The sequence below is a fragment of the Aptenodytes forsteri genome, unplaced genomic scaffold, assembly GCF_000699145.1.
Source record: "Aptenodytes forsteri isolate BGI_AS27 unplaced genomic scaffold, ASM69914v1 Scaffold217, whole genome shotgun sequence".
NCBI lineage: Eukaryota > Metazoa > Chordata > Aves > Sphenisciformes > Spheniscidae > Aptenodytes > Aptenodytes forsteri.
Genome location: NW_008796222.1, coordinates 1475248 through 1499471, shown reverse-complemented (window position 1 = coordinate 1499471; position 24224 = coordinate 1475248). Strand labels below are relative to the sequence as shown.

Below are 24224 nucleotides of genomic sequence, written 5' to 3'. Positions count from 1 at the left end.
TATGCTAAAGGAAATTTAGCAAGTCTTTTTTTTTTTTTCTTTTTCTTTCCTTCAGGCATTTAAATTCCAAGGACTCTAGTCGGGAATATACTGTACTATACTAGAGTAAGCTCCTAATCAGTCCAATGTACTGGTTTGTGACATGATGCTCCGATGTTTGCAAATGCCTCACCAGGGAAATTTATTTTTTTGCTGCTATCTGGATGAGATCAGGCTGATTGTGCAGCAGGACTGATTTCATTTTGCAGGAAAGGTCAGCGGTCATGCCACCTGCCTGGGTGACCCACTGTTTGGCTGCTGCTGTCCCCTCTCAGGATGCACAGAGCTGGATGGGATGGCTTCCTCGCTAGGACGTTCCTGTCTTGGCTGAGCCCATCCGCACCCACCTGCTGGCTGAAGCACTCCGCTAGCTGTTAATACACAAAAAGTGGTCAACAAGGCAAAAAAAAAAGCTTGGCCTCTGTTTCTTTGAAGGCTGGAGTGAGAAACATTGCTTTTTTCCTGCTGTTGACTCAAACCCAGCAATACAACTTCACTAAATCAGCTACTCAAAGCTTGCAGGAAACCTCAAAATGTCTATGGAAATACTTAACTTACAAGTAGAATATTGTAGTGTAAAAACAAATGAGAAAAATAGTAAATGCATACGAGAAATTGTTTTCTTTCAAAAAAAGAAGCATAATAAAAAAAAGGCTTCCTGCTTATCATTGAACACAGAAGGTTTTAAGTGGTTTATCCAGTCCCTTATTCATGAGCACTTCATTTTTATGTGATGTTCAAACAGCAGCACTGCCAGCAAAGGTCGATGGGAGGCTGATACTTGCTTTTCAGTGCCCACTGTGTCTGGTAAGACCACTCAGGAGCGATGTAAGCAGGGCACCAATAGCTGAGTTTTCTATGAGGATATCCTCTTAGTCTTGCTTCTTCGCACCAGACCCAACTGTGGATCCCTGAGTGTCTTCCTTCTCAAAAAGCATGGTGAGGCACAAAGCCCTGGTTTGAAATGGGTACCCCTGTCCTGCTCACCACAGTCAGTTGTCGCTGGTTATTACTTGCAGTTTACCTGAGTGCATAGTCAGCCCAAGATTTTTTTTTTTAATTGTTCAGCTTCTGTTCTTCTGAGATTCAGAAACTGGAGGCTGCCTCTGTGCACGCCGTCATGTACCCAGTGAGATTGTAGCTCCTCCTTTTTGGGGACAGAGCCATTTCAAGTAACAACTGGTTTACAAGAAAGGCTGAAATGGCGTAACTCCCAATATTCCTCTTTGATGTACTGAAGGGCAGTAGAGAACTCCTTCCCCAGACTCTGGAAAATGGGTTTTGCTAACACTTTATAAGCTGTACTGCACCAATGAGAGTCACAGGAACCATGAAAAACTGTGAAAGCTGAATCCTAGTTAAATTTCACCCTCATTTTTGCTTCTCTCCCAATTCTGAAAAAGCCAATGACACAAAGCAAAATAAAAAGAGTGCCTAGCTCAAGAAAGTCTCCAGGTTTTGCAAACCACAGAAATCATTATTGAATGGAGCCTGGAGTAACTGGAAATTAAGTTACCAAACATACCTGGCTTAGTCTGAGGGACAGCTTTTTCATGTTTAACGTGTTCATGCTCTGCAAATAAGAACACCATTTATGTTAGAGGGCTTTTTAATTTTTAGGAGATTTAAAAAATAAAAGATTCTCTTTATGATTTTAAAAGATGACTTTGCATTACATATTCACACTAGACTTGAGAAGAATTTTTTGATAAATATCTTTCTTGAGAAAAAGTATTTAATTTATTTTTTTCCTAAAAAATAAAAATAATGCCAAAGAAAAATGTTTTTACTTTTTAATGTGGTTTAAGAAATCACAAATTTCCATTCTGTGTTTTTTAGAAATGTCATAGAATTTTTAAAATTGTGAAATGCTTCCACTACTAATTTAGATTGCTGTCATCTGTCTTCTATATAGAAAATTTCTCCTTGATGTTTAATATAGAAATCATGAAAGTATATTATTACAACAGAAGTAGGGTTGTCTCATGTAGAATGACAAATAACAGTTCAGTATATTGCATAAAGAAAAAACAGCTTTCCATATTTCTCTGTTAGCCTGAATCCCATAGATATATTGTGAAGCAAGAACAATAATAAATATTATACTATATTAAAATATAAGCTGTATGCAACTTTGTGCTATTTAAAAACAGTGTGATATCCAAAACCCAACATTATGAGACAGAAAAAAGAAAGCTATGGAATTTCAGAGGAATGTTAAAAATATGTTTCATTCTGATTTATAACAGCTATGTCTAAATTGTGTAGCAGGTGAGGGCTGCAGGATACCAAGAGATAAATCTCTCTATTGCCTGGATCAAGCCCTAGCCAGAGAATTGCAATGACCCTTCCTCATCTGTGTCTCCCTTGATTTTTTCCAGTGAGAAGCTGCCATGGAGGCAGAGGGCACAGGTAGGTCTTACCCAGCCTGAACTGGAAAACAGTTTCCATGCACATTGGGACCTGTGAAACACACCTGGTCCTGCATTACAGAGTCATTGAAAACCATTTTGATAAGTCAAAATTTCCTGTGAGCTTGTGTTGATGAAGCTCATCTTAAGCTGCTAAAACTTTGGCAACATAAAGGAATACCTTCCTCCTAAAAGCTGAAGTAACAATATTCTTTATCAACTTGATACTTACTGTGTTCGTGAGGTTTCTCTGAGGTAGCTAGAAGTAAACAAAAAAAGGTGTATTTTAATATTTTTGTGACTGTAATGCAGGATTTAATGCATTTATTCATGACGTTTGTAGACAGGTAAAATAAATGTTCAGTGAAATCTATATTAAAATGTGCAACAGTTAGCATTGCTTTACTTATACTATCTACCCCAACTGGGACACTTAGTTAAGGAACACAGGCACCTTAAATTCCTCATTTAGCCAATGTTTGATGCAAATACCTCTTGAAGACTCTGCGCCTCCTCAGTGGGCTGAATCACCCTCACTAAATGGTGACCATATATCAAACGTAGGGCAACTACCTTGCTAAATGAGGTGCTCAGTTCAGTGCCCACTAAGAGACAGGGCAAGTTCAAACCATGAGGTGCCCAGTACAGGACAAAGCCAGGCAAATTATTTTGGGCTGAGTGAGGAGATGACACCTTGGGCAGTCTAAATGTAAGAGTCCCTGACAATTGCACCTGCTCTAGTGAGGTCAATGAATTTCAAATGGATTCAGTGATACTCCAAGGAGCAGAAGGATGTATTTGAAATTGTACTTAATGTAATTAGGGCACATCTGAGTCTAAGGACTCAGCATTTCCTTGCCACAGCTCCTAAAATTTGCGCTTTTTAATTTTCTAGTTTTTCCCAGAAAAAAGAGATGAGGCAAAACTGAAAACTGAACTAATACTTTCCATGGACCTCAAGAGAACGTTTCTCAGGTAAAGCGAGAGCTCAGGGAGCTGTACCCAGTGCCATTATTGGTGCTACAGAAGGAAATGAAATGTCAAGACCCACCAGCTGGATTTTTCTTCTTGACTTTTGCAAGACACCTGTTGTTTTTAAGAGAATAAAAGCTCTACCACCTGCATGTAGCAGTCCGCTGTGTGTGAAAGAGTGTAATCCCACAGAGAGATGCAGCAGTGATGGGAATGAGCTGCCTTTGCAGACCCAGCACCACAAGCAATAATTCTGCTGCTGTGAGTTCCTGGGCTGTCATTCACTGAGCTCCTGAGCTCCCACTCGGGGCAAGAAGTAAGTAACTGCTGTGCAGGTGGGTTTTTATTTTGCTTGTTTTCCCTGCAGTATAAAAATGCTCCCATTTTATATCCAGTCTCTATTTAATCCAAGTTGTTGCTGTGTGTTTAAGGAGACAGCAACTGGAGATGGTGTGCAGAGCAAAGCAAAAATAACAGAACATTTTTTGGAGTAATAGAGACTAAAGATACAAATTAAGTGTATATACTTGCTCCTAAGTGAGAAATCAGAAATAAGAAACAGCAGAAAAACAGGGATCCTATGACAAAGCCACATTTGTTATCTTTATGTGCGTAAGAAAACCTTCTTGTAAATTTAGGCTCAATTGTTTTGCCTAAACACACCCAAATCCACAAAAAATTGTTCCCTAAACATAGAATCATAGAATCATAGAATCATTGAGGTTGGAAAAGACCTCTAAGATCATCGAGTCCAACCGTCGACCCAACACCACCATGCCCACTAAACCATGTCCCTAAGCGCCGCATCTACTCGTCTTTTAAATACTTCCAGGGATGGGGACTCAACCACTTCCCTGGGCAGCCTCTTCCAATGTTTAACCACTCTTTCAGTAAAGAAATTTTTCCTCACATCATAAGCTTAGGTAAATTCTATTGCAATTGAGTATCCATGAAATATGTCTGAAATTTGTAGAGGAAATTAATTTTGTATTGTGTCAAAAGGCATAGCGAGATATGCTCATCTAGCTATGATTTTCAATTTGCAAAAGGAAATTCATGGCAAATATTAAAAAAAAATCTGAACTTCAGGGGCTGGTATAATGACTTACATAACTATCACAGAATATTGTGTCACATAACACTTTCAGTAACCACCAACAATGATCGGAGCTAGGCCACTTAAGAACGGTATTAACTGAAAGACCCTTTACTGACACTGCTGAATGAATTTTACAAGCAAGCTTTGATTATAGCATCCTTATCTCAGCTCTGCAATTTGTTTTAAAACACTAAAATCAAAACAAAACCATTACACCTTAACTTTCTAGTAAATCTAGTGCAGTTATTTCCCTTTTTCTGCTGGTGAATGAGAATCACAGAGAATGTTTAAAGCAATAGGAACTCAGCCCAGGTCTGGTCCCTCAAGTTCAGGAAGGTATCTTGTGTTGCTCTTGTCCATATTTTCTGTGGAGGTATTAATTAGCCAAACTCGTGTAGTGTCAGTATCCAGCCAGAGCTTGAACACTGAGATTATTGCTATCAGAGGTTTGCCTAAGAGCCCAGACTTCTTTTTTCTGGCGTAATGCTCAGAAATATTTCTACCGCATATTTTAATGAAATGATGAAGATTTTCTAAAGTTAAAAGTTTTTACAGGATGTGTTGGCTATTCTAAAACATATCTGTATTTTGTTGGGGAAAAAAAACAAAGTGAAATTTTGAGATGGTCTTTAGGCCATAAAGGTAAACATTTATATTTTGCCAAATCTGCTAACTATGATTTCAGTCCATTCAATATTAATCTTATCCTTCTTATGTGTCATATTATCTCATCAAAGATGTAATTCAAATGACTTATACAGTAAGCAGGAAGCCAAAAAATTAAATCCCAAGAACCTTAGTTTCATTTTTACAATATCACAATTGTCTGTAACACAGATACCCTGATTTTTAGTCTACTTAGTGAAAATGGGAAGAAGATAAAAGCTAAATGTCAATGACCTAGTCAGACTTTCCAGAATATTTAATGATATATTATATGGTATTTAAACAAAAGGGTGAGAAATGAAAGGCTGTATTCTGCTGCTCTCACTCATTTCATGTAGTATCTTGCACTGAAAGTAAAGCAGCTCTATGCAAGTTCTGTGTTTAAATAATATTTCTTTATACAGTGCCTAGATAAGCTGTGAAACTCCATGCTGCAAAATGTGTGGATGTTGAAATTTTTCACGATTTCAAAAAGTGACTGGGCAAATTAGAGAAAAATCTACCAAGTGCTCTTAAACATGAAGATATGGTTTCTGACTTAGGAAGTTGCTGAGCTGAGATCGTGGGAGGTCACAAGGTGATCTCTGTGCGGCTGTTTTATTCCTGTACTCTTCCCTAGGCGTTTGCTGCTTTGGCCATTGGTGGAGAGATGGTGTTGGGTTAGATGAACTCTTGGTCTCACTTCAAACAGCTGTTCTGATGTTATTAACTAACAGGACTACCTGTTGGGTAAAGAACTGCTTGTTGTTCACAATGTTAGAAAATTCAGTCCTAAGTAAGTACTTTATCTTTATCTGTTTAACCTTTAAAACATATTAGAGGAGGAAAAGGGTCAGATTTGGATCTAATGAAAACAGATGGATCTTTGATGAAATTCTTGAAGCTACATAATATCTGCACTGGATGAATGAAATTATCTGGTTCTACCCTCAGCAAAAACGTTTTTGAAATTTCTTTTGTGTCATTCTAAATTAAACTTGATAACCGGGCTTGGTAGTTATCTTGCTGTTTTTCACATTCACTTCAAATTTTCTTTGACTCTTGCCTGCTATTCTGAATGCCAGAAGGGTATTAATTATATGCGGCATATTTTTTATAAATTAGCTTCTGATATGGGTTCAGAAAAGAAATCTTCTGGTTTATTGAACCATAAATTGGTGAGGTTAAAAGCAGAACATGCTTTTTGATTATAACATGTCTATTTTCCATCTGGATAACAGTCATTTGCTGTTCAGACAGCAAATATATTTGTGTGCACACTCTGTAAGAAAAGAATATGTTGTGCAGGAAATGAAAGCAATGCCAGAACTATTTGTTTTAGTGAAGAATTACAAAATAATAATACATGCTGTAACTGAGAAAATTATTTCTAATTGGATAGTTACATGTGTATTATAAAAAAGAAAGTTACTTTCCATTAGGCTAAGTAAGAGCCTGGTTCACCTCTCATTAAAGAGAGCACAAAGACTCTTTAACAGGATTTGGACTGGGCATTAGACAAACACATCCATGACGTCAATCTGTAACACGTTACAGGCCAAAAGAGGAATCAAGATCAACAGGAGTCTTTTAATGGAATTCTCAAGATTTATGCCTTAACCTTCCAGTTTATACATCATGACGAAGGATAAATCTTTGATTTCCTTATTCAGGCTAACTAAGTCCATTCTCCCTGAAAATGAACTCTAGACAAACCAACAATTTGGCCCTTAGACAAACTAATGGACATTCCTCCTTCAAAATTCAGTGGGAATACTGTAGTCTGCAAGAACTTAAGACGCCACATCATTCTGCCTAATCATCAATGCGCTTTTAATTTAAGGTTGAATAAAACAGTTTTGTTGTAGTCAGTGCAAGGTTTTTCAGACTGTAGAGCAACTGTGTTATCAAAAAGTCAACCAGAATAAAACATGTTCCTCACATTGGGCCAGTTCAGAATGTCTCAGATGATAACAACTTCAGAAAAAAAAGGAATTATTAGGATTTATCACTCTGTTCAAGAGCAGCTCCCTGCCTTTGTGAAGTTATTGTCTGTACTCTCTGTCATTCAAAGGAGAAGTCAAATGTTCCCACAATTTTTCTAGATCAGCAGACTTGATCCCTCATATCTACCTGTGTCCTACTCAAGTCCTGCTGGCTGGCTGAGCAGCTGGCAGACTGTACAGAAAAGGCAGTCTAATGAGCGTATGTCAAAAAATGACTCTTCACAAAACAGATTAGCTGCAGCAAGCTTCCTATACAGAGAATGGCTTGTGCTCACCCTGACCCCTGCTCTATGTTAGAAAATTGCCTTGACAGTGTATGGCAAATAGTTACCCTATGGATGGGTCAAAGTAAAGAAAGCAAGAAGAGTGTGGTGCTGGCATAAATAGAGGAAGTTGGTGTATGATTATATTGAAGTGCATGCCATGCAAGCCTTGTCCTTACAGGATCTCTTAATTCCCTACAGCATTCATTTTACATTTCTGGTTTACTTTAAACCTAGCATTTTCCAGGATATTTGTCCAGGTTTCTACACATTAAGGAAGTATTATCCCACATTAACATGACAGGTATGAAATACTAAGTGATTTATCTAAGGCTATCTGGAAGGTTTGCAGGGAAGCAGAGAACTCGAGCTTCCAGCTAGTGCTTTCACTCTTAATTCATTAGTGGGGAGTGCTCGTCTGGGTCTGTGCAGCACCACAAACTTCCTTGGACCACTGTCTCAGCAGGACTCCTGCGACTAATGATGATAATAGGGCAAATGGTTAAGGCAAACCCTCCTAAAATACCATGGTTTGCCATTATAATTAATAATTCACCACTGATATTAGAACCTGTAGGATATTCACTTGCAACAGACTGATGTTTCTTTCCACCAGAAAAGGTGTCAGGCTGCTCTCATAATGCCTTCTGCTTTGTTTCCATTACCAGAGCAGCCTGGCACAAGATATATGCCTTCATAGGGTTAGGATGTTTGTGTCCTTGCTGTTTGGTTTGCCTTATACCTCGGGGCTGCAGAGTGAAGAATGAGCTGACTCTTGGTTTTGGGGGATTTTGCTGCTGTTGTCTAGAACAACTTGTTTTTTAAGACTTATTTTTAACTGGCAATTCAAGAGTACCTTATATAACTGGGAAAATCAAAAAGTAGTTCAGAAAGAGGAGGGAAGGGAGAAACTTTAGCATGTTTAGTAGAAACTTTACTAGAAGTAGCAAAGAAGTATAGACATTTCCAACATTTTAAAACAATTTTTAATGAGAGGAATTGCTTCAACTTGAATCTAAGGTGCATACCTGTAGGGAGCATCAGTAATGATCCCAATCTTTCTCTGTTTCCCAGTTTGTCAGTTAAACAATAGAAATGCATTGGGAAATGTAAGTCTTGTTGAAACAGCAATCTTGTATGATAGCACTGAAAGCTAATGTCTTTAAAGTACTATAAGTCTTAAAATCCCAGGAGGACAAATCTTCCATTGATGGAGCTGGAAAGAATAAAATTTCAGTCAAATGTAGATGAGGTACATGTGCTGCATTAATGCATTTCATCTTTAGGCACGTGTGGTGAAAGACCTGAAGAACTTCCTCTCAATATCATCCTCAGCTTCTGATGTTTTCATGTGCTCTTCCCTGAAATTGTGGGATGGGAACATACAGATGAGGGAGAATATGCTTAACAAGCTTTCACTTTTAGTAATATCAGTTTTACATTTGCATATAGCTAAGGCAAAACATAGCTAAGCTCAAGCCATGCTTTATTGCAACACAAATTATTGACTCATAGAGGGTAACTGAGTGAAATCGGGCAGACTGAGGTGCGTAGGATGTTAGAGTGATGACTTTTTTTTCTGAATATTGATTTTAGTTTATGCAAAAATAGTGTTGTTCACCATTCTATATAAACAATTGGAGCCAAAAGGAGCACCTCCTGCAGATGTTAATATTCATCAATATTTGAATCTTCAGTCTATTTCATAATGCCTGTTACTTGTGAAAGATGCCAAACTAATCCCCTGGGTCCAGATTCCATGCAAATACTTCGAATATGAACTTCTTTGTTGAGGTCCTTCTCAGCTATGACTAGATTTGTAAAAGTATAATCATGGCTGAATATATATTTACATATGTTATAAAATAAATGTAAAATAATTGTCATTAAGACAAAAATAAGCTGACCTCATGAAAATCTAGAAAAGAAGAATTTTGGAGAGATTAGTTGATATTAGGAGTGGAGAACAATAAAAAATAATTAGCTTTTGAAAAGATGGACTTTTCCCAGTGTGCTACCCATATTAATATGGTGATTAAAGCAGAGGTCTAATGACTAGCTTCTAGAGGCAGAACATCCTGAGCCATCTTAGTTCCTCATTAAGTGCTGATCACTGTTTTTGCTTTAATTACAACTTTGTAAGAGCACATTTCTGAAAATGATGTCTGCATAGATAAAAAAGGAAATGTAGATTACCACTAGAAGAACTGTTAATTCTGGAATTGCATCTGAATAGAATACCTCTGAGCATTCCTTTGCAGACATCTTTGTGCAGAGCAATAAAGTAATAGTTTATCCCATGGAGAAATTTTTAGCCAATTAACCATGTGTTATATGGATATCCAGGTGTTTAAGCATATTATGCTGATTGACAGGTGGGACTGTTGCTGACATGATGCCAATATACATGTATTACACCTAATTTATAACACAGGCCACCAATTACACAGATCACTCTTTCTTCAGAAATCACAGCTGTTTCATAATCATTAAAATATTAGTTTAACTCTCTCCATTTACTGGTAGCAGGGGCTGAATAGATTACTGTTGTACTTTAAGGGAAGTAAGAATGATTAACAGAAGTTGTAATCATAACTGCAATTGAAATGTTATGCCAGGTCTATCAATATGAATTGTTTTGCAGGTTTGTTGTTATAGAAGACATACAAAAAAGTATAATCTCAATTTTACCTTGAATGGATTATAAAGGTGTAACCAATGACAAGGTTTAGATTAAATCCTGTTGAGAATAAAATTGTGGGTATTTTTTTAAAAAATTGATGCAAGTTAGCATCATTAGTTTTACGTGCCTTAACTATGAGTACACTGAAAATGAGGTGCTAAGGAGCTAAACATGGAGTTTGCGGCTTAATGTTAAGAATTCTAGATTAAATATTTGCATTAGCCCCTCCATCTAAGTACAATGAGAGTGGGTATTCAATCAGTTGTTAAGATCTATAAATGACTTGCTGCGTTTTCTCACCTTTCTCCTCTTTCGATGTCAGATTCTTAAAAGAGAAAAATTAATTAAAGGTTTGGGGAGGGTTGTTAAAATAATTAACAACAAACTATCCTGATGTTCACTGCAGTTTGTTTTCTATTTTTGTTACTAAACCTAAACTATGTTCCTTGTTATAGTTAAGTCAGAAATATAGGTATCTCTGTGGGGCAATACTTTGCATTCTGACAGATATATAAGACAGATGAAACACTCTCTGCAGATGCTTATTTCTCTCCATTAACTCTGAAGTGAGACTAGGGTGAATAGCTTCAACGTAGATGACTAACTTTAGACATCTAAATTTGTATGAGTTAAAGTTTCTTAATGATTAAATTCATCTGAGGATCTAAAAAAGTTCTTTAAATTTATTAATTCAGTGAAAAGTCTTGAGCCCACTGCACTCGTCATTCCTCTGCCTACTTTCTACTTACATTGAGTGGGTACTTTGGAGGGTGTTTTCTGGTCATGTCTTATCCTAACTGAAATATGGGCACCATGGAAAGTACATGGGCCTGGTCCCTCAAGATCTGGCCATCACTTAACAGAGGTTGTACAGATCATTAAGTCTCACAGCAAAATGGACACAAATTATTTATACCACCATAAGATAGTTGAGACAAGGTAAACAGAGGTTGAGCAAATATCAGCTAACTGGTGTAGACTTTTCAAAGCATTTTCCATATTTCATACAAATTCTCCATTCATCATTATTCCTTGAAAATGCCGGGGTTTTGTTGCTTCAGCATGGGAAGTCAAAGCTCACCAATGTATGGCCAGTTATCTATTAAACGAAAAATATCTTTAGGCAGGAGTGGATTTACATTGAAGAATACCTTGTCTGCAGCTTAAGACTCCCGTAAAGTGTTCTTTGGTAAAACCGCGTTATTTAGTTCTTAATCTGATTGAGGAAGGCAATGTTAACTACCGTCTTGAAGATCCTTTGGGCTCCATCTTGTGGCTAATTCAATGACTGTTACCTCTTGAGAGAGATGTCTACCTTCAACCACAGTCAAAATAGCACTGCTAGTTTAAACAGCATAGTAGCATGTGACTTTTTATTATTTTCTCATACATAACACTGAATTTTTGGCACTATTTTAAGAAATGCTTTTAAAAGTATTTCTACTTTTTGTTTTCTCTGTTTAGGAATATACATTCTGTTAGGGGGTTGTGTAATACACTTTGCAGTTATAGAATTAAGTAGTCCGCTTTCTTATCCTTTGAGGCATGTTAGAAAACTACATAATGAGGCAGTGGTTCATGTTGCACCAGTGGCATTTGCAGCTGAGCAGACATCCCACGCTGCTGTGACCATTTGCTTTATGAACAAGAAGGCTGCCTTCCAGTTTTTCTGGTCAACTCCAAAGCTAAGCAGTTCTGAAATGCACTACTGCCCAGTTCTTTTTCAGTTTGGAAAGCATCTTAATTTTTATATACATTGAAAAGGGATGCTGCTGTGCCTTGGCCAGTTCATACCACATTCTGTATGCAGAGCAGCAGTTTCCAAGTGATGGATAGGGTACCATTACCAGGTGTAATTGAAAGAAATTGTCTTTTACTGGATTGGCAAAAATATGTAGTTTGGAGCTGGAATGTACATGCCTTGCCCATTTTCTGCATTTGTTTGATATTAGCTACACTCGGACTATATGCAGTTTTTTACACCATAATGTGTTTATTGGGAAAAGGTCAAAACATGATCCTGCATACTCTCCTGTCAATTTATTATTGATGAAACTTGTCAGATGAATGTGTTTTTCGGCTTTCTAAAAACTATTAAATGGAATTAATAGCAAGCTGCCAGAGTGATAATGCTGAAAATCAGAACGGAAATCATGTTATCGACAGGCAACTAGCTTCTGCATCTCACTAGCTTACAAGTACTCATAACATCTAACTCTAGGCAGTCTATATAGGAGATGAGACTCCAAGAAGACAACTACCCTGAATTAGATGCGCACTCTAACTTGCTCTCAGAAGCAAGACAGAGTACTCTCTCTCTCATTCATTAGCTGTAGGGAGCCTAGAGAAACTAGCTTCCTGGCAACTCAGGTTCCTGATTCACTTTAAACAATGAGATGGTTCCTCTTACACGTATGCCTGTGGATGTGTAACCCACAGGGATTATGAGATGGTTAAATCTTGTTTGGGTTCACTAGAATCATAGAAGTAACGAATCTTCAGGCAAGCTTTCCTGAGACTGACCTGGAGAGAGAACTCACTAAGCTTGTTAAGGTTGCTTGCTTGACATCCCCGTTTCAGTCCATGCCCTCTTTAGTCAGAAATCAATAAGGTATGGGAGCTATGAACTGAAATGAGAAATTCCATTTTATGCAGAACTGGGAAACCTTGACATTGGCTTTAATCTGGCTCCATTTCACACAAAGCATTTTTGGAACTCTGTAGCTATGAAATATTTTTTAAATATAAAAATACTGTTTTGGTTTAAAAATATTAACATTTCTTTCCTTTAAAAAAGGCACTTAAAACTGAAATATGTTGGTGTTACAGCTCTGTATTGTTTTCTGGAGATGCCCTGAAGCTGATGGGCTTTATCTCACATCACCAATACCTGTGTCTATTGTAATTCACTTGAATCCCTGTTTGCAGTGCTTTGAATTATGAGCAAGAGTTAAAAATATTCGTGTACTGGCAGCCAGGTTTGCTCTTGGGGATTTTAGGAAGTACCTTCCTCATGCAAAGGGTTGCTACCTTTTGCCCTTTAGGAACTGACAATTTTTTACACATTTCTATGACAACTCCTCTATCCCACACATGTTGAAAGAAGGCATAACATGGTACTAGAAACTGAAGCTGACTATTTGCTAGGATTTCGGTCACAAAGTCTTAGCTAACCTTTCAAATAGAAATGGTTAATGCATAAATTTCATGCATAAATTGTGCCTTAAGGTTCCTGTTAGTATCACTCATATTTGGAGAAATCAGTGAAATACGTAAGCTTTCTTCATCTTAATTTTGTTCTTTTCTGTCTCTTTCAAACTCCTTCAAGTCTGATTTATGCTATGCACAGAATGTACCATTGATAGAAAGTGTCATTCCATCTTCTTCTCTTCTCTTTTTATGATGGCTTGTCACTCTGTATTGTTCATTATTCTTGTTTTTCTAGATGAGGGGTGTGTATTTGAATAAGACAGAATAATTGGAGAAAGCTTCGTATACAGTACAGTGCTTATGTGCTGCATGATTCGCATGAGAAATGATAAAGTGGTATTTGAACTGTGCATGCTACTACCACAATATATTTTGGATAATGAGCCAGTCAATTTAGAGCACTGCTTGACTACTTCTATTATTTTTGCAGCTGGGCAAAAAATACTGTCTCCTTAAGCAAAACCAGCAAACATTGCCCCTTTTTATTGTGAGTCAGAGGAATACACATGCAGCCTGGAGCAATTTTTGATGATAACAGAATAAGCAGAAATAAATAAAACCTGGTGATTTTGGGAGTTAGCTAGTAACATGCAATATTTTCTGTGTCGGGCCTGCAGAGAGTGTGAAGCTAGATGAGAAAGCTAAAGCATGGTATATTCATTTTTGGGACGAGGCCTTGTTACTTCTCTCCAGTTGTCCAGTTTAGTGCATATCTACTGAAGACTGTAACATTGCTGAACCGGTTTTCCTTAGTTACTGGAAAATTTCATTGGACTAGCATGTTTTTCACTACAATCACTACCTTCCTTCCTGACAATGTTGGTTATGATCTCAGAAAACCAGAGGGAGGTTTAGTCCAAAAATAAATAAAATTATGATATCAGAAGAATGACCAAAGCTGACTTTCATTTTGCACCTCCATGTTTCTGTGAAGTAGGTTGGTGGTAATCAGCAGGACGAGGTATACCCTGCCCTGAGCCAGGTGCTTGAAAGTATCCTACCTACACTTGTTGGCAAAATCCTTTCAACAAATTAAGAAATCAGAGGAAATGATTTTTTAACAGAAAATATATTAAAAAAGAAAATGAAATGGAAAAATTCATCCAACTTCAAAGAATGTTCATTAAAAATGCATTTTTGATCAGTTTTGTTGGAGAAGATTATGGTCAAGGAGGAAAAAAATCCTAACCCATGAAAAATGAACCAAGGGCAAGCAGTAGGTATTTCAAACAAATTCCCTTGATGTTCTTCTGTAAATGAATGGGCCCATAACCTGTGGCAAGGCTGACAGAAGTAGCACCCTTAGCAATTACCTCACTCCTTTCTTTCCATTAAGGATGTAACAGTCCATGTGATAAATTCAAGGCTGTGAACACAGCAGGCATTTTGATGTCTGAAAACCAATGCCTGTAAATGTAGCTGCCAGTTTTCTGATTCTCCCTGCTTTGTGTGCTGCTTTTCATGGCTCAGTTGTTGCAAATTAATCTTTGGACAAAATATCCTGCTTGATACCTATTAAGCACGGTTGGTTTTGAGAACCAAAATGAATTTTATTATTCTGTTAAACACATGAGGTGAAATTTTGGCTCCAGTGGAGTGAATGTGAATTTTGCCACTAACATCAACACAGCCAAGATTTCACTCATGAGCTGCTAAAACAGTTGAGACTACCATTTTTTTCCAGTTCAGTTAACAACTCTGTATAGGGATAACAGAAAAAATAATAAATTAGCAGGATTGAAAATGTCTTCATGTATAGACAGCAAAAGTTGGCTCCATTGTTCAGCTATGTGAATCACAGAATTTCCAAACCTTTTTGAAAGGACAAAAGGCACTCCCACCCCCAAAAAATTAAACTCCCCCCATCAGTGAACTTCAGAAATAAAGAGCCAATTCTTTTCTCATTTACTCAATACTAAACAAATACTTAGTCTCAAATAATCCTCTGAAATCTATGGAAAAGTTCTGGAAATGTTCCCAGTTTAGTGAGCAAGATATGGCAAGATATGGCTTATAAACCAAATAATCAATAAATTTGAATAGATTAAAGAAAAATATCACCTTATTGCTAATATTTCATTATTTTTGCAGTTGAAATAAAATCATCAAATTACAAAAAAATGTTTCAACTCAGCAAATCTTATTCTGAAAGACAACACTATAAATAGATATTTAGGGTCTGATAAATACAGTATATTTATCTTTAAACATTTTAAGTAATGTTTTAGGCTCTGATTCAGGGCAAATTTTTCTACTAATCTGTTAAAATAACAAAGAATGACTTTGGCAAATCTTATATTCATGCTACATACATATCTGAAAAGAGGAAATTAAATGTCCCTAGGAAAGCGCCTTCTGCAAAGAACAAACAGCCAGGTCAGCATGCATGGTGCACTGCAAGTTTTGTTCTCTTTGACAAATCCTAACATGGTAACAAAAGCCTTTCATTTTCTTCCCAGTCAGAACGATGAAGTGTCTGATACTGGGCTGTGTTGGCCTGTGGTAAAAAGGAGCTAACAATACTGGAAATGACAACTGTGTTATCACAGTAGGAGTAGATAAAGCCGGCTGATGGTAGCACATGAGGTGGTGTATGTCATCACAATTGTATCACTGAAAGAAAGAAACATTTCTTACAGCGGTCACAGCCTGAAAGACACTTCAGTCAAGGGAAAATAATTGATTTACCTTTCTTTTCCCCTTCCTTTTTCACCGCAGCTGAAATGGAAACAAAAATACTGTATTTTCACAACCAAAGTTAGTAACATGTATTATCAGTAAAAATAATTCAAACACCTATATATGAACCTTTTGTGTACATATCTCAAACCATACACATATTATGCAATATAGGAATAGATTTCTTTACCAGATGAAGACACTGATAATCAGAAAGATAGAGTATTTCCTCACAGACACCCAGCTCTGCTATTGATGAGGGCAAATTCCAGCTTTCTAGATTCTCACACTTAACTTTAATCACAAAATCATCGTTCGTCCCAGGCACTAATACTGGGAGATAGAGGCACAGAGTGAATATTTCAAAATCAACAAGGAAGAAGGAGGATAGATTGGAATGGGAAGGCATGAAGGGGTAAGGGGAGGCTAAAAGAAGGTTATGAAGCATCATCTGTTTTAGAGAAATATGTGCTTTTTTGAGCTTGTAGTGGAAAACAAATGCATAAAATAAGAAATAAAAGAACACCTGAAGTCATGTTCAGGTTTCTAAGCCTCTGCCTAACATTGGAAGTTGCAAGACCTGATCATGCAGCAATTCCACCTCCAAATCCCACAGCGTAAGTTTTGTGGGAAGGAAGATGGGACGGAGACTGGAAGGAAACTGGTATGTATTCCGCAGTTTAAACAACCTGGAATCAGTTCCCCGGAGCAAGCTGTGCTGTGTGACCAGTATTTAAACTCTGGAGACAGAATAAAAGTCCCCCAAAAGTGCAGCCTGGGATTCCAATAAAACATTGCATGTATCTGCAATGGGTACTATGAAAACATATCAAAATTTTACTAAAAGGACTGAGATGTCTCAAATGGGAAACCTACCTGCATTTGCAGATGACTGCTACAATCCTGATGGGGCTGAGCCAAGATCATACCTAAGTCCATTTGAAATCCATGCACTACCCATTCCCCAGTCTACATTTATAGGACTGAACCTTTTAAAATGTAGTTACAGATGTCACTTTATTTTGAAACGTGTCTGCTAGAAGTGATGGTAGTAAGCCTCTGCCTTAGGCTAGCATTTGTGGGCAAAAGAAGACAGAGGCGTTCAAATTCAGAGTTCTTACTCCCCAGAAAAGAGCAATTGGCACCAGGCTGGCAGTATGAGCGAACCTGATGTGGCACTGGAACTGGAAAGGAAACAAGCAGAAGCAGAGCTCTGCCCTTCCTTTGGAGAACGTGCCCTGGTGCAGGACAGAAATCAAGGGTCATGAGGCCAAAGGAGGGAGTAGGCACAGTCTCAGATGTTTGCATTTTGGGTTTGGGTGCTGATCTCTGCCTCTTCAGTGTTCTTAAAATGAAAAGTCCTTTTATTTCAAATTGTTAGTACATTTGGATAAAACAGATCAAAAAGGAAAATGTTAAACCTGAAATTACTGAAATGCTATCTATCAATGGCCTGCGGCAAAAAAAATTCTGATTTCAAAGATTTTTCAAGGTTTCTACCACTTACTCTCCTTTGAGAATGAAATAAATTTTTAGTATCTCAAGAATGTGCCCAGCAGTGGAAAAAAGGTTTCATGCGTAGAATTAGTGAAAATTAGGCACAAGGTTTCCAGGATCTGGTCCTCTTTGGAATCACTTTGCTTTCATAGGTGATGTTCATATCAAAGCTGTGAAGCGTGCCTTTCACAAAACTTTCATTACAGAGGATTTAGTATATTTTCCCCCAGAAGCTGCTACAGAAGCCTCAGTGGCTTTTGAAAGGCATACTTGCCACTTGAAGTGTGTTGGAGGGACTCCCAAATCAGCAGAAACCCCAAATATCAAGACTCTGGGTAGGGCTTATAAGCGAACATGCAGCGTACCTCTGGGCTCCTCCTGACTTCTGTCCTGCCAGCTTACAGGATGTGGCTTACCATGCTTCTGGTCCCAAGGCAAGCACGGGCAGAGCAAGGTCCGTCCATGCCTGCCGCTGCACTTATGGCTAGCTAATTTCTGTTATTATGCTATTATATCCTGTTGTGACATCTGTTTGAATTTTCACCTTGGCCACGGTTTTTCTGATGGAATGTACTGTAAATGCTCAACAAATCTTAAGAGACAGGAGAGACCTCATTCTGACTACTGTTGCCAATAGCGTCACTCTGATCAAATCCTGTTATTCAAACTTAAAATGACAAGGAATAAATGAAAAAGAGCACAAACACCATCATTTGCATTGCTCTTTCAGAAGCTGAGACGTGTTTGTATCTGAAATGCAGCAAAAAGATGGATAGATTAGCCAAGGAATTTGGTCTACAACTGATAAAAAGCCAGATTACCTGCTGAGAACAAATGTGAGTAATATATTGTAGCTGGGCAGGCAAGGGCATGAAATAACGTAGAATGATGAACTGTGATGCTCAGATATGAGAGATGCTCTTGGCTGTGTTCTTTTTTACCTTGATTATTTAGAGAAAGAACAAATTCTTAAGGTGACTTTTTTTGCACTGTACTGATGAGAGGTATCATCTAGTTCTTGAATTAGGAATTTGTACCTACAAACCTGTTCAAATAGGACTATATTAACAGCTTTAAATCACAGCGACTTCAGTTAGCTACCTGTCTTCCTTTCCTAGACCTATCCAAATCCAATCATACATTTCCAGTTAATATAGATACGATAAAAAGCAAAATATGTTTATCAAGCATACACATCCCGTTTTCAGGGATCATGAATCCAGACTGACAACTACTCCAGAAACCAGAAGTGAGCACCATCATCTTTTATCGTTTGGGAATGGGAAAAAAAAATATCGTTATGAACCAGACTCATGGCAGACCTTGTTCAAAAATTTTTCAGTGGGGTGGGAAAATAAAGACAAATTTCCCATGGTGGAAAGGTAACAAAAGTGTGTCAATATAGTAAGTATTTTCATGGAGAAAAAAAATATGTTCAGATTCAGTATGGTTGTATTGTTTTTAACTTGTATCAGAAACTTGAATGTAGATCACCAGCAGTCCTTTAATCCCATAGATAGTGATGGTTCTGAGGGACTTTTTTTCTGAGCTGTTCACCAAACAGAAACATTTCTGAAATCTTGAAAATATCTTGAAAATACCAAACATCTTGAAAACACCATTTCCTACTCAACAATAGTCCATTCCATGTAGCTTTGTAACCCAGCAGTAGCCCAGAACAGATATTTAGTTGAATACTGTCAAAGAAGTGATTTCTTCCACAAATTCTCCTCTTATTTTCTTGTTACAAGCAATTGGTTTCCATCCTGAGGCATGAAATTTAATTTCCTTTCTAAATTTACAATAATTAATTATGAAAATTTGGGCTGTAAAAACTGCATTTCCATATAGATATCCAGTTCCTCTGTGGTGTTTTTGGAAAGCCCTTGTCTTAGATTTGTGATTTTCAATCTTATCATGATCATAGTAATTAATCTCAAAGGTAATCTGAATCTTTCCTATTTCTCCTTCTGTGAGACTTTTGTTGCTCTTTCCTAGCCCACTCCAGTGCCACACTATCATGTAAGAGTTTTGTACACAACACTCCAGACAAGGTGCATCTTTGATTTACGCAAGGGCCTTAAAACACTATATGCATTTTTCTTAATGCATCTGCATATGGAAGAAAGTTCTTCACTGATTTGTCTGCAGTAATACTTAGGTCCTTTCCTGAATTTTTACAGTAAATTCAGAGATAAATTCTTCTTTGATATTTTCCCTCCAGTATATATTATCTTCTTTTTAGTGACACTAAATTTTCTTTGCCGTCATGCTGTCCATTCACCTTCTAAATTCAGTGTATCACAGATCCTTCTGGTCCTGAATTGTTTAACTAATTTATGTCATCTGAAAATTTCATTACATTACTATTTCTATCTTTTCCTGTTAATTAAGGAATAAAACATGAGTCCAGACATGGAATAATTATTCTGTAAATGAAATGAATTTTCAAAGATGAAAATGAAGCAATTGCTCTCTGCTTCCTATTCAGGTATTTATTTCTTTCAATACTGTGCCTCTTAGGCAGCAGCTATTTAGTTTCTGTAGTAATTGCTATGCTGGAACTTTCCAAAGACCTATTTAAACCATCCCATAAAGGCTGTGCTTATTACTTTATTAAGATATTCAAAACACTTATTACTAAGACATAATTTCCTTTTGCAGAAACCAGGCAGGCTTGATCTCTGTCATGTGATTTTCCAGATATTTGTTTTTGTTCTGATTTTAAATTTGATTTTACCAATTTTCTGACCAATTTTTAAATCTCTGAATAACCCTGGAGTAATTTAAAATATTGTATTTACCCTGACACCTTTGGAGACAGACTGTAACTGATTTGGCTGAAGTTGGTGGAAGTTTTGACTAAGTTCTTACATTTAGTTTGGTTATAGACATGTAAGTTATGGTAAAGCAAGATCAAATGCAGGCTCATCCCCTGTGTCAGGTACTCTGTGATAACTGTTCATATGCATGCTGTTATGCTGAAGTGAAAACCACCTCATGTAGGCAGCTAGAGCAAAGCAGCTGGCATTCACTAAGTTGATACTGTCTTTGCCCATCTCACCATAAATTGTCCATCTGTTCATAGCTTGAGAAGAAGGTACTGTTTTAAAATATTTAAGAACCGTATAAAGTGATCTTTCTCTCTCAGGTCTTCCTAACAGATCTTTTATCGCTCTCTTCCAGTCTTTCTGAGTTCAGAATTTCTCTTATCCATGTCAAGAGAAATCTTAAACATGTTAAGAAACCACAGTTAAAAGAACCAATAGAGTGAGCAACAGAGAGGAGAATTTAGCCTTTGAATTGGCTGGAGCATCTGTGTTTAGAATGATTCTCATTCAGTAGCAGGAAACACCTTTCCTGCCCTTTTCCTCCTCTGGTCCAGGTTTTAATGAACAGGTTTGGAGAAATAACTTCTTATTCAATTATCTTCATACATTTTATTATTAATGGGCAAGGAAGATGTTGCTGTTGAACTCCCTTGCATAACCTGACTATCCCGTTTGTCCTAATTTGTAAGACACAGCTGTCAGACCTACAAAGAAAAATTTAATTCACTAGATAACCCCCCAAAAAGTTCACAGTGTTTTTTTCTTCATTACCAACAATGCCTTAATGAGAATACACAAGCACATTGTGTAGAATGAAAGCGACGCAAGTGTGCGAGTTCTGCTTCAGACTATCAGGATTCGCACTGTATGGATTATCAGGCCCCCTGTAAAGTCGCTGGGTAGAGGCGGTAAGAGAGTGGTTACATTCCTGAGCGAGTCCCCTTTGACTGTGTGTGGAGTCTGGTCCAGCCTCTCATTGACAACTAAAGAACGGGAAATACTGATTACTGGCAGAAGCCTGACTTCTCCCATCCCTGTCTGAGCCCTTGAAACTTGATACCTAAAACGTATGAGGATTAATTCAAGCACACTCCCAAAGGTAGGCACAAATCTCTGAAAATATCGCAAAAGGCTAAGGAGCGGGGCAGAGCAACCCAGGGATCTGATCTCTCTGCCACATCAGAGGGTGTAAATCTCTCTCTGCCAATCTCACTTTTCAGAGGGAGTGCCCAAAATACAAACTGTTTTTGGAGAGGGACAGTTTTTCACTGGATCTATGCAGAAAAGAGTACAATTGGGCCATACAATAGCAATAAACCAGAGGGAGCCTGATTCTGTGAGCTGTTGAGAAGCACATTGTCCCACTCAGAGAGAATCCTGGTTTCTGATCTCAAATACTGTGAAACAATAATATTGTGCAACAAGAATTTTGTTTTATTGCATAAGCATGTGTAAATAAAAAGTTATAGATATGCATTCAGAGGACTTTTCAGAGTGCTATTATGGAGATCTGTGAGTCCCAGCATGTAGCAGTCCCTACCTCCAGGAAATACCTTAAGCATCAATAGACATACTTTCATTTACAAACCCATTTTGACTACTGAATGTATATTTCTACATATATATTCAGCTTGAATATTTTCCTTAAAAAAAAAATCAAGTATCAATAAATAAGGACAATGTTACATTTCATAGTTTGCCATAAGATGCCTCATCTTTAATTTATATAAACTGCTTTTTGGAATTAAAATTTTACTTCCTTCCTTTTATAAAACGATATTCATTCATATTATGTATGTTATTTCTGTTCTTTTTCTCTTATTTTCTAATGTCTATTGAAGATTTTTTACAGAGAAGTGCTGACTCATGATGGGAATTTTATACCTCCCACTATGACTCAGACTTGGTATTTATAGATCTGTCATTATTTTAGTGTCTGACTTTTAAAGTTCTGATGTTTTCTTAAAGTATTTCTTATTGGCAATGTTCAGCAATGAGGTTCTGTAATGGATAGACCATTTGAACAGGCTGATATTGTAACTTTTATATACCTAATATATCTACCTTACGTTTAGGTTCTCTGTTATTCAGGATTTTCTATTGCAATTCTATATCTACCTGTTGTGAATTCCACGTTCACATTTCAAAAATGTATTTATCTTAACAAAGGGGTTACATTGTGGCCACTTCTATTAATGCAATTTACACCGGATTTGACAGATCTCTGTAAAGTGGCAAGTGCTAATCAAACCACTGCTGTTTCTCAAGGCGTTTTTTGGTTGGCTAGTTTAAACTGAGATGTCCATTGAAGAAGCTCCCTGTGTACTCTCAGTTGGCTAAAAAAACGTACCAGTGCTCATAAACGTGACCTCCTGTTTGCACTTCTTCACAGGGCAACGGCCACAGAATTTCTGGAACACTTTTCCCTACAGAGGCTTTTTGCAAACTGTCTGCCTGATCTATGTGACATGTCACTTATCATTGTTAAAAAAAGAGAGGTTTAGTGAAGCACAGCATCCCACATGGATGCTTAAAGCCACTTTACACATTGGGGTTACACTCTTCTGACAAAATGTCAGTGTCTTGTCATACATATTCAGTGTTACTGGGTTGTATTTGCTTTTGGAAGTGCTGCATTCGTATGAATCCCGGCAGCTAAGAAATGGCTTATGAAGATCTGTCACATGGAACAGAAAAGACAGAAACAACTTTTAAAAACCTGCAGCCACTGAGCTGAACTGCCTTCAAAGTGAGCTTGTATAAAATTTGCTGTGTCATGAACTTCGGTGACTAGAAAATGACTGAATCCTATTGTAGACACTAAGGTGGCTTCACTATACACATGTATACAACCTGAGATCTTCCCCCTCAAGTTGCAGTTTTCTCTTGCAGTCTTGCTCCAGGGGCCTTGAAGGATCTGCAGTCCTGCTCAGACCAGCCACTTTACAGACCTAACTAAGATACACAAGACTTAAAAAGAAGGCAGTTGGCCTGATCATGTGTCTTACAGCATCTAATCCAAATATTTTAAGTTCTTATAGAGCCAGTTAAAGTCAAAGAGAAATGCCCTCACTGCTGTGAGATATCAGTTGCTTTCAGTGAGCTGTGCAAGGCATCAAGTACATTCGCAGGTGGCATGCAAGGTTGTATGCTAACCGCTAGGGAAAACTGGAGTAGTGCTCATCTCACTTGGGAAGCTGGTAAAGGCTGGGCACACTCAACACTTTTAGTCCCCACTACACTACAGCATTGCTTATCCAAATATCTTGCTGTTACTATAAAAACCTATCAGTTCCAGTTCAGACTTCATCCAAGTCATTGTTCTTTATCAGAATAATCACAGGTGTCTCTAATGTGACCTTGTACTGCAATGGAGTTAAACTCAGCATACTCTGCACTAAACATTCAGATCTTGGTTCTTGTGTCTTGACAAGTAGGAAACTATAAGACCGTAAGATGACACAACAATACAGAATCTTTTACGTCTCTTACAGTGTTTTAATCTATAGATTAAAAATTTAGCCCATGTGGAAAAATTCTGTGTGATATTAAAGTTCAGTGGTAACATAGCTCATATTTTCTACTGGTATAGTATAAGGAAAATCTTGCATGTGTCCTATCCACTACTATGGGAAGAAGATAGTGGAGTTAATCACTTTGGGGTACTGAGTTTCATTCTCAAATATACTGAGCATAAACCACTTCATGTGCAGTCAGTGAAATTCTACAATGTTTAATTAAACATGTCCTTTCTTGAAAGAACTCAGTTTTGGAACTTGAAAGCAGCTGTTATTCACCAGTTGTTTCACTGGCTGATCAAACTGAGTTAATTAAGTCCTTTTTAAATACTTATTTTTTTTGTATAGTTGGGTGCGTGTTTGACACTTCA

The 24224-nt window shown here is 37.5% G+C and overlaps 1 protein-coding gene across 1 annotated transcript in view; it reads right to left on the bottom strand.

Moving 5' to 3' along the window:
- The window catches only part of LOC103907074 (triadin-like), a 68657-nt gene that overhangs the window by 38463 nt on the left and 5970 nt on the right, over window positions 1-24224 (bottom strand). The window contains exons 5-7 of the mRNA XM_009289177.1: window positions 16017-16046; window positions 2683-2709; window positions 1565-1612 (exon numbers count right to left, since the gene is read on the bottom strand). Coding sequence (XP_009287452.1) covers window positions 1565-1612; window positions 2683-2709; window positions 16017-16046 — 105 coding nt within the window. The remainder of the gene's footprint in view (window positions 1-1564; window positions 1613-2682; window positions 2710-16016; window positions 16047-24224) is intronic.